Genomic DNA, 11,423 nt, shown 5'->3' with positions numbered 1-11,423 from the left:
AAAAAAAAAAAAATAACACGATAAAACAATTTGACTAGCAAGATTTAATTTTAGTAATTACTCTTAAATCAACTGCACTTTAAACCAACTTAAAAAATTATTTTATCAAACATAAGTTCTAATATGTGGAACATATCCTAACAAGATTTTGAAACCTAATTAAATATGATTGTTATTTAGATACATATTGAATTACTCTTTTTCTATATGGTTTTGTTAGATATATACTAGAACTCTATGTTAGTTTCATGCATTGTCGTTACGGCACATATTATTAATAGTCAAAGAATAAATTAAAAAAAAAAGTTTAGAAAGGAAGGATATATTAAAGCGGAAAATAAATATTTACAAGATATATACAAAGGTCAAAAGACCTCCAAACATCTCAAAAAGTTATTTTCAAGAATAAATAAAAAATTCTTAGTTGTTATTTATTTTATTTCTTTTTGAAACAAGAGATATATTGATTAAACTTCAGAGTTTACAATGTTTGCATCTTCCTGAATCTGATTATGAATAATTTCAGGGATAGATAATAACCAAACACTACTAACACGAGAGACTCGGGCATACTTAGCTAATATGTCTGCCACTTTATTTTTTTCTTTGGGTACATAACTGCATTTCCAAGAACTATAATTAGAGAAGACACTTTTGATATCCAAGAGCAAATTTCGAATTTTCCAGTCTACTGTTGTACTGTTTTTGTTAACTGCATCTGCAACAATTTGTGAATCCATTTCAAATTGAACATTCACTAACTGCATCTCTTCAGCCCACTTGACAGCTTCCCATAGACCTTTGCTTTCTACATGCTCTGGACTCCAAGCAGCTTCTAAGTAGATGCATTTGGATCTCCTTTGTGCACCTGCAAAATCACGCACTATAAGACCAATGCCACCAGTTTTATTATCATAATTAAATGAACCATCAACATTAATTTTAAGAGTATCAAGAGGAGGAGGACTCCGGCGAAGATTGGCTCTAGACTGTCTAGGAACTTGAATTGGTAGACTTGTAGGTTTCTGTTGTAAGAGATCAATCTCTAAATTGCATCTGTGTATAATTGAGTCAAGAGTAATCTTAGCACCCTTAAAAAAAGTGTCACATCTTGTATTTTATAAGCACCAGGACACTATATCTATCTTGCAAATATCCACTTGTTTGATCTGATTAGTTGAGAATTTATCAAACCAGCTGGAGAACCATTCCACCAAAATAGCATCATGATGTATATGTAGGCCAAGAACTGCAAACCATACTGCTCTAAAAATGTTGTAGTGAAGAATACTGTGAGAGGATGTTTCAAGGGTTTGAGAACACAATGGACAATGATAATTCCCATCTTGAATAACATAATATAGCTTGTCTCTGGTCTGCAGAACGTCAAGCAGACATCCATAGAAATTGAGATATTCTTGGAAGTAGGGGAAGCTTCCATAATTTTTTAAATATTTTCAGCTTCCTTTGGCCAACAGAATGACCATTATTCTGATCTTCAAAGATTCTTCTATATGATGACTTTACAAAGAACATTCCACTTCTCTCCAGAGTCCAAACTTGTCTATCTTCATGTTGTAGATGAATGGATAATATGAGGATTAATCTTGATGTAGGAGCTTCAAAAAGATGAAAGATAAGATAGTGATTCCATCCTCCTGAGATTGTGAATAGTTGATGCAGATAAGTATAGTTTTGGTAATCATTGACACCTTGTTTTGGTACTGGAGGGTCATGTAACTTTGGTATCCATCTGTAGATCCACATCAGGATTTTTTTTACCATTCCCTACACTCCAACAACTGTATTTCTTGATAAACATAAGCTCAGAGTTTATACTCCTCCATTACCAAGTTGCATTTGGGTTATCTTTGATGTTGAAAACTTTTCCATCCGGGAAGTATTTAGCTTTAAGAGACAGTGCACATACTGAGGTATCATCTGTGCACAGTCTCCAAGAAGATTTTGCAAGCAAAGCTCTGTTAAAAAGTTTAAGGTCTCTAAAACCTAATACTCCTTCTTCGTTGGGTTTTCTTACCTTTTTCCAAGATATTGCAGGACTTCTTCCTCCAAATTTTTTGTTGAGTTGAGTTTAGACTGTTAATAGTAGCATCTGGGAATTTAAAACTGATTATGTGATGCACAGGAAGAGCATTAGTAACATTCTTGATCATTACAGATCTGCCTGCTTCAGATATATTGATAGAAACCCATTTGGAAAGTCTGTTTTCCATTTTTTCTTGGATATTTGAGAAAGGTATTCTCTTATTTATGCCAACAAAGAATGGTACACCCAAGTATTTTTCCTCATTTATACTTAACTCTCTAACTAGAAGGATGCCACTGATAATTTGAGCACTTGAAGGACTTGTATTCTTGCTGAAAAAAACAACAGATTTATGAATGTTAATGATCTTCCCTGAACAAGAGCTAAAGTCTTCAATAACCTGAAGTAACTTGTTTGTTTGAAACAAATTTGCCTTGCAAAATAGCAGACAATCATCTGCAAACAAAAGGTGTTTATTTTTGGAGCAGATCTTGAAATATTCATTCCTGTCAATTGTCTTGTATTTTCCAGATGGTGCAGATGTCTAGAAAAATCCTGCATAGCTAGGATGAATAAATAAGGAGAGAGATGATCACCTTGCCTTATTCCCCTTGTAGGATTAAAAAGAGCAGTAGGTGATCCATTAACCATGATCTCAATATTTGTAGTGATGATACATTGATGTATAAGATGACATAATTTATCACTGAATCCATACTGTTTTAGAACCCCATCAATGAAGACCCATTCAAGTCTATCAAAATCTTTAGACATGTCCATCTTGAGAGATAAATGACCAGTTCTACCTCCTTTCTTCTTCATGGCTTATATTAGTTCTTAAACAAGACAAATATTTTCAAATATAAGCCTTCCAGGTACATATGCTGATTGCATTGGAGAAATGATATCAACCATGTGCTTCTTGAGTATGAGATCTATAATTTTTAATATTAACTTGTAGACTGTATTGCAAAGAGCAATGGGTCTGAAGTCTTCAGGTTTACGAGCTCCAATGCTTTTAGGAATGAGAGTGATTCTAGTGTTGTTAGTCTTTTTGAGCAAATATCCTGAGCTGAAGAAAGCCTTCACCATCTTGCAAACATCATCCTTTACAATATGCCATTGTGCTTGATAAAAGCCTGGTGGGAATCCATCAGGCCCTGGGCTGGTCCATCACTGCATTGACATAAGTGCTTCATAAATTTAAACAACATCTGGAATACTGGTAAGCTTCTCATTATCTTGATCAATAATACATGATGGTATATGTTGGAGAAATTGAGAAGAATCAGCTGGATGAGAAGTAGAACTGATTTTTTTGAAGTGATTGATTAAAACATTCTCTATAGAATTCCTGTCTTGACACCAAGAACCATCTGGTGCTAGTAAGGAATCTATTTTGTTTCTTGATCTTCTGTAGTTAACTCTAATGTGGAAATATTTAGATTTTCTATCCATATCATTATAAAAATTATCTCTTGATTTTTGTATGTTTGAGCTAGCTTGAATTTCATTAAGATTATCAATCTCAACTTTCAAACTCCTAACTTTTTCAGTGTTGCTGCCTTGAATATCAGAAGCTTGTAGTAGTTGCAGTTCTTCTTGAAGTAAAGTAATCTTATCCTGAATATTACCAAAAGTTGCGCTACTCCATTTAGAAAGGATACATCTTGTATTTGAGAGCTTGTCAGTTAAAAGGTAAGCTGCAGAGCCTGTAAGATCAGTTTTCCATACAGACAATATCTCATTTTTACAAGTATCATTTTTTAACCAGTGCTCAAAGAATTTTCAACACTTACCAGATCTACCAGACTGATCATACATGGATAATAAAATGGGAGCATGGTCTGAACCCTTAATAGGCAGATGAAAGAGAGTATCATTAGGATAAGTAAGCATCTATTCACTATTAACTAGTGATCTATCAAGTCTAGACTTGACTCTACTTGTACCATGGTTGTTGCTAGTCCAAGTGAAAATATTTCCACTATAACCCAAATCATGCAGATCAGAATCTTCTATGTACTTAAGAATTTCAGCAAAAGTAGGTTCAGAATTAGTGTTTCTTTTAGTAGCATTCAAAGTGGTGCTTAAGTCTCCTAATAGAACCCAAGGGATGTTAACAGAAGTGCTTAATCTATGTATGTAGTTTCACTGATTTGGTTGTTCATTTTTATAAGGGGTTCCATAAACACAAGAGAGAAGCTATTCCCCCTTACTATAATCATTTTTAACTAGAGCATGTATCATATTAGTGGAGGTGTTTAAGATTTCAAGGGAAAAACCATCTTTCCATAGCAAGATGATACCACCTGCTTGACCTATAGATGGAACATAGCACTTATTAGGCATCTGGAGGAAATGAGTAATACTGAGAATCCTGTCATCATTAATTTTGGTCTCAGACAGAAAGATAATGTCAGGAGAATGAGTGTTATTAATATGCAACAAATAATCTTTACTGTGCTTGCCTAAGATACCGTGGCAGTTCCAACTTAGATTTTCATGGCTATATCTGAACAAGAAATTCTTAACTTGATACTAAAGTTATGACTAGAGTTTTTAACGTAAAAAAATAATGCAGTTGGAAACCAGACAACGAATTAATATTAAAACTGTAATAAATGTTGTTTTGACAATTTAAATTCAAGAATTTACTCAAGAAGGGTTTTATATGGGTTACCAGATTATTGTGAACCTCATTCATCTCATGGGAAGTCTCTTCTGCTCTTTCTCGTCCTTCTTCTATGAGATCGTGCTTCATTTCATCATTGTTATTAGCAGATTGCGTAGTACCAATATTATTTTCCACAATATCTTCAGCAGAACTGTCAGTTCTAGATCTTTTATTATTCCTAGGCTCTTCAGCTTCAGGCTGGTTCTCCTCATTAGCTTCCTCTTCCATTTTCTTTCGACTAGCTTCACAAATTCTTTCCAGTAGAAGGTCAAAATCCTCACAAATTTCTACTTCATACGCAGCCGCCAGCTCATGAAAATAATTGATGTATTGATCATTAGTGAATCTTCTTAACATCAAGTCATGAGCAATATTTGGAAAATCTTCATCATCATGATCTATCACATAAAAATTTGGACAGAGATTATGGGTTTGTCTTTCCCAATGAAATCTGATCCAGATAACTCCACCAGCAGCAGTGTTCCACCATCCTCCTCTATGTAGAGGCTTGGATAGATCAATTTTGATTCTTGCATTGATCTGGGATCCAAAAGTAGGTTTACAATCTTCAGGATCTGTAGAGATTTTGGTACCCAGTTCCTCAATAGCTTCACTAACAACTTTAATAGAATGATGCTCTGGTAAAAGATTCTTGAACTGGATATCCCATTTTTGATATTTGAATACCCAATCTTTTATTGGAATTACAACATCATATTTTAGGAGATTTAGATGACTTTTGTTGACATTCCAGGGCCCCTTTGTCAGAATATGATTCATAGCATCCTCAGTGAAGAATATGAACAAAAACAGGTTTCCGTCAATAGCGCGAACTTCCTTGACCCTGAATCCGTTCCAGAGGATAATAACTCCTTTTCTAACAGTATTTGTTTCCATAGGATCCTTAGCAAAAACTTTTCCAATAAGAGTAGTACTCGATCCATCTTGAGCTTTGGTAATAGCAGATTTAGAACCTACTATTTTCCTAAAGCTTCTAGCAGCAATGTCTCGAATTTGGGTTTTTTGCATCTTACCAGTAATTGCAGTGATTTTGTTATTGGAAGAAGAAGCCATTTTCTTTTGGTTTTGAATTCTAGGGTTTGAGAAATATGTATGAAGAAAGACTTCACGAATATATGTACTACTATTATGGATGGAAGTAGTTGTTAGCGGATAATTTTGTTTCCCTAGATAAAGTGGGAGGAATAATCTTATGATAACAGAATATTGTTTATGCGATTCGGTATTGAAATTAATTAGAGGAAATCTTGGCTTGAGACTAGTTATCCAACAGTTACGCAACTCTAAAGAGGGAAAGTTGGAAATTTGAATTTTGAAAGAATTGAATCATAGACTGGGTATTGAATCGGGTTGTGAATCAGATTCTTGATGAAGATATCATTTAAATCATAAACATGATACAGAAGCTAATACTGGTACATACTGTAATTTTCCATCTTTAAAGAGATGTTTGGCAATACTGATGCATATTGAATTGATGAAATTTGACTCGTTGATCTACAGCCGGAGAGAAGAAGGAGAATTATTGAGACTGAAGTCCAAAAATGGATGCCCCCCATGATGTGATGAATATGTGAGGCCCTGCAAAAATTAACAATCCATAAGGAGAGAATGAAATAAAAAGAAAAACAGAGGAAAAAGAAGAAAAAAAATAAGAAAAAAAAACTTAAAAAACTTAAAGTTAAGATTGCATTTCTAAGATTGTAAAAATTATGAGTTAAAACATTAAAGATGAACTGTAATGGAATTCAAAAACAAAGCGAAAAAGTGAAATTTAAGAACAACTCAGTGTTATCGCCGATCTCAGAGCTCGGAATCCTTTCTTTTATTTACATCTTCTTAGTTGTTATTTTTATTTGTTTCCATGATCTAAAACTTGTTAGACTAGTTAAATAACAATAAAAACATTTAAACGTGTATATCGAATAAATTCAAATTCCGATCGCATTCACAAAAAAAAGAAAAAAATCCTTTAGCACAAGTATAAACATGAACTCTGCGGGAACGAATGTGCATTGCAATTCTACACAGTTCCTTGGTTCTCCATTAGTCCAGTGAGCAACATCTCTTTAAACCTTCTAGGAACTTAATTAAATGGGATTTATCTAAGGATAAAAAGCCATTCTTCTACTCTTAAGCTATTGGGCTCAAATCCATTAATGAATCAGATTATCCTATTTCTGCTCGAACAAGTATAAACCTAGTTACTTACATGCATTCGCTAGAAAATTTTAATGAATCAGATTATCTATCCATTAATGAATCAGATTATCTATCCAAATGCCCCCTTTGCAACAACATCACTTTTCCCCATTTAATGGGCATTTTGAATAACCGGAAGTAACCTAAACATAGTTTATAAAATTTTACGATTCGCTATTCGACTCGTACGATTCGAACCATTATTTAAGATCGAGTCGAGTCCTAAATATGAATCAAAACTATTACGAATCGATTTTTTTTTTCCTGGAAATGTGATTCTTGACTAGTTTTTAATTTTGATATTAGTCAATTCAAACACAAAAACGAAATACTAATTCGAATCACATCTCCCCTGATCATGTGGTTAACAATTAAACAATTGTGCCACGCCAGTTTGTTTGCTAATAATTTACTTTTGTTAGGTTTATGTAAATTCCAATTCCACTAAACATAAAAGCACTCTTACTTTTAAGTTTAAAAACACTCTTATTTTAAGTTTGTAAGAGCAACTGCAGCGGTGCGATCAAAATCGAAGAACAAATACCAAAAAAAGATCAAATTTTGGGTTTAGTCCGTGTTGCTACACTACGATAGTGGACTATATTTAACCGATGTGACGTTCGTTTGCTGAGGGGCGTAGATATTATGTACGCCTGGATGGAGCGTATATATATTGTTCGCCCGTTGTTGAGCGTGGATTTTATGCACGCCAGGTGTGGGACGGACCTATAATCAACGCCCCACCATGGTACGAAGCTAATATGTACGTCTGATGGCGCGTTATTAACACGTGCGCCTGTGGGGCGGACCTAATACCAACTCCTGTCATGAGGTGTACATTTTACTTACGCCTAATCAGACATACATTTTACCAACGCTCCATCAAAGCTTACTTTATAACTTCACCTCACCATAGAACGAGGAATATACAACCGCTTCACATGAAGCGTACTTTATAACTTCGCCTATTAACTAAGGTACATTAATCATTTTATCAACGTAATGTTTCTTCCGAATCCAATTGTGATAAGAACTGTATGGGTGTAATGTTAGAGGTTTTTTAGTAATTTTCGAAAATAAAAAAGTGAAAAATGGACCGCACGAGTATATAAATGAGCTCTACTAAAACTTCTTAGATGACCACTCGTGACTTTCCCCTATTTTGGGCTTAAAGTCATCTTTCCCCCGTTTTGGGCTTTACGTTGGAATAAGTATGAACCCAGTTGCTTGCATTAATTTTTCATTTTTCTTCAAAAAAAAAAAGATTTCGTTCGGAGATTTCTTAATCTCTTATCAACTCTGACTAGTGAATTGTGGATTAATTAGTTTCCTCCAACATTTTAGTCTCCATTACCATCGATTTTCTCATTACAATTTCACTAGATTTAGTTCTCTTGTGTATGTTTTGTTTGAAAAGCAAGTTCATGTGCTTTTGCTGAAAGTTACTTCCAAGATTAAAAGATGGCTAATTCACTTGTGTAAATAAGATAGGTAAACATGAAAATATATGCAAAATGTAACATTAAATTTTATATATATATTAAATGAAGGTTTTTAGCCATTCATGTCAGGTTTGCTAGTCAAATAACAATAAAATAATTTAAACGCACACAATGTATCAACTACCAGTATATCGAACAATTTTAAGTTTTTATTGCACGGTAAAACAACTGTAAGAGAGATCAAGAAATGAAAGGGACCGTAACAATGTACCAACAACAAAATAGAGTGTTCATAATATCATATTTCGAAGTGATTCAGAATTATCGTAAATCACAGATCTCGAGTTTGTCTCTGTTGTTGCCGAGGTGAAATTGAGAGTAGTTATTTTCAAAATCTATACAACTTAATCAGCCGTTTGATGAAGACATCTGTGATTTTAGACTAATTTGAACTCGCCCAAATAATATGAAAGAAAATTGAGTTTTTTTAGGATTAATCGAGATTTTTCATAATGAAGTTTCCATATTCTTCGAATCGGCAACTCGTCTTAGCGAAATCTCGGCCGTCTCAGACGAGTTTCTCGGCAAGATCTCGACTCATCAAGATTCAGAAACTAGTCTCGTTTATGGACCGAAATCATAAACCTCAATGAGATCTCCCCGTCTCGGCTGACATTGACTACATATTTAGGAACCTACTTTGATGATGTGAAGGAAATGTATACTAATAAGAGGGAGTTTAGATATAGAGAGATATTTTGCAAAATGGTCGTAAATTTATTGCTTAGTTAGGGTCTAGGTCGTAGAAGTTGCAATTGATGCATTAGGGTCGTTGACTAACGAAGACTGTGAAAAAGTTGTCAGTTGACGATTTTTCTTTTGCCACAACCCCAGACCTTCAATTGACTGATGTTGACCCTTCCATCTTTCTCTTATAACCTAGGACTACTCCATCCTCTTCCCTGAATAATATACATTGTATTTACCCTCTGAAATTAGTGTTTATTTCAAACCCTTGATCAATTTTTATCATAACATTCATATTCTTGAATTATTAAAATGACATGATAGTCTATAAAATGGAAAATACCTCTAACAATCAACTCAAATTTAAAGAGTGGGTGAACAAATCTACAACTGCAAGCTTCTTATTGCACAATTCACCTGCTCGTGTTGTTCAGCGACTAGATATGAGTCTGATGACGCGTATTCTTGGGTTCGTATACTAATCATGATGCTTAGAAGTTGAATCAAAATAAAAATATATATAAATGAACAGAGACGAAGTTATAACCAGGAAAACACACTGATAATTCGGTTATAAAAGCATCAAGTTTATGGTTTATTCATAGAGGTTCCTATGTTCTCATGAAAACTCGAAAATATGTCGTTTGTTGCATTTGTTTATGGTAATGTACCATTACCTTTTCCAGCAAACATTCCAATTTCTTATTTTTCTTGGAAAGTTGACTTTCCTTGTTCTGCCGCATAAAAGCCATCTCTAGGTAGGTTATTAACACACGGTCTAGGGAACAAAGTTTCAACAAGAAAATTAATAAGACATCTATTAAGACATTCAAGAATAAGATCATGACCTTGTTGCATATTAGACCAAGTAAACCTCAGGCCAGAGAAACCAGGATCATGTAAATCAAAAGTATCACAAAAATTCCTGAGATTAAGAAAATCAGAATCATCAACTTCTAGGCCACCATTTTTATCCTCAGTACCTAGCAGAGAATTAAAGTCACCTATAAGAAAACAAGTTCATCTAAAGGTGGTTTAGGTAACTGAAATTGATCTTCTCAAAAGGCTTGTCTAAAACTGCTATTAGATTCACCATATATGAAGTGTAAGTGACAAACTTTGGAGTGGATGATATCAGTAATAGTAACATAGATGCCCCTCAAACTAGAGGATAAAACATTGAGTTGGATTTCCTTCATCCAAGAAAGGACAAGATCACCAATTCTACCAATACTGGGCACATTAAAAGTGCAAAGGTATCCAAAAATTTTCATTCTTCTAGAAACCAAATCTTTATTCATCTTGGTTTCCGATAGAAAGATAATATCAGGGTTAATGTTTCTACACAGCAAGCTAAGTTCCTTATTAGCTTTTTTCTTACCCAGTCCTCTAATATTCCATCCAAGCACATTCACATTATTAATTGGAAAAAGATTGGCATGTATAGAAGTTTGAGTGGGATCAATAATAAGAGGTGAGGGATTTGAGTTTACCTGAGTGGTGGATGCAGAACCACCATCAAGAGCAGAATTATTATAACCAGCAATTTGATTAGTCTCCTGGGTAGAACCGAGATTCAGAGAAGCATCCTCATGAAGGGAATTATTGCGGACACCATCATTACTTGGAGTATCATCAAACAGGCACATTATAACTACCATAGGGGTCAACAAGAGAATGGGTATTGAGAGTACAGTTGGAGCGGTTAATGGAAGGGAGATCTCCCAATTTGGTAATAGGAGGACAAAGAGTTGAATAATCAGGATCAGAAACATCAGATTAATTTTGGGATTACTACAATGCTAGATAAGGTAGAGTTACTAGCTCTGGTACGTTTTCTCAAATCATCTCTTGAGTTAATTTTCCTTTTAAGGTTGGAGAAAGCTCCATACTCAGCAGCAACAGAAATAACTTCTTCTCTAGAAATAACAGGTTGGTTTGTCGGAGTATCCACTATTTGGAATCTTCTAGACGAGTTGGTTGTTAGAATCAGACCCCGATTTAGCGATTCAGGGGGATACTTGAATTCTCAACTGTGACATTTTGGGTTGTAACTTGTTTAAAGATGACTGGAAGCCCGTTGTTCAAAGGAGAAGGGCTTTTCTGGACATGCCCAACATCAAAAATCTTCAAAGCAGTAGATCGATTAACAAATATGCCCATCTGGAAATTATTAGCTACTCCCTCTTGAGTCACTTTCTCAGAACTTTGAGCTAAGACCTTAGCTTTACCTTTGGTACTATCATGATCAATAACATCATCAACTTGAGTTTCATGCATTACTTCA

The 11,423-nt window shown here is 34.4% G+C and overlaps 1 protein-coding gene across 1 annotated transcript; it reads right to left on the bottom strand.

Annotated features, from left to right (window-relative positions):
* Nucleotides 1-467: 467 nt before the first annotated feature.
* LOC113304154 lies at nucleotides 468-1,441 on the bottom strand. The gene is made up of 2 exons (XM_026553215.1): nucleotides 1,161-1,441; nucleotides 468-1,056 (listed from the first exon to the last, which is right to left on the bottom strand). Exons 1-2 carry the CDS (start codon nucleotides 1,439-1,441, stop codon nucleotides 468-470), a joined length of 870 nt encoding a protein of 289 aa, XP_026409000.1.
* Nucleotides 1,442-11,423: the final 9,982 nt, after the last annotated feature.

The sequence above is a fragment of the Papaver somniferum genome, chromosome 8 (assembly GCF_003573695.1).
Source record: "Papaver somniferum cultivar HN1 chromosome 8, ASM357369v1, whole genome shotgun sequence".
Classification (NCBI taxonomy): Eukaryota; Viridiplantae; Streptophyta; class Magnoliopsida; order Ranunculales; family Papaveraceae; genus Papaver; species Papaver somniferum.
The sequence above is the reverse complement of the archived record's forward strand: the minus strand, read 5'-3'. Positions and strand labels throughout refer to the sequence as shown.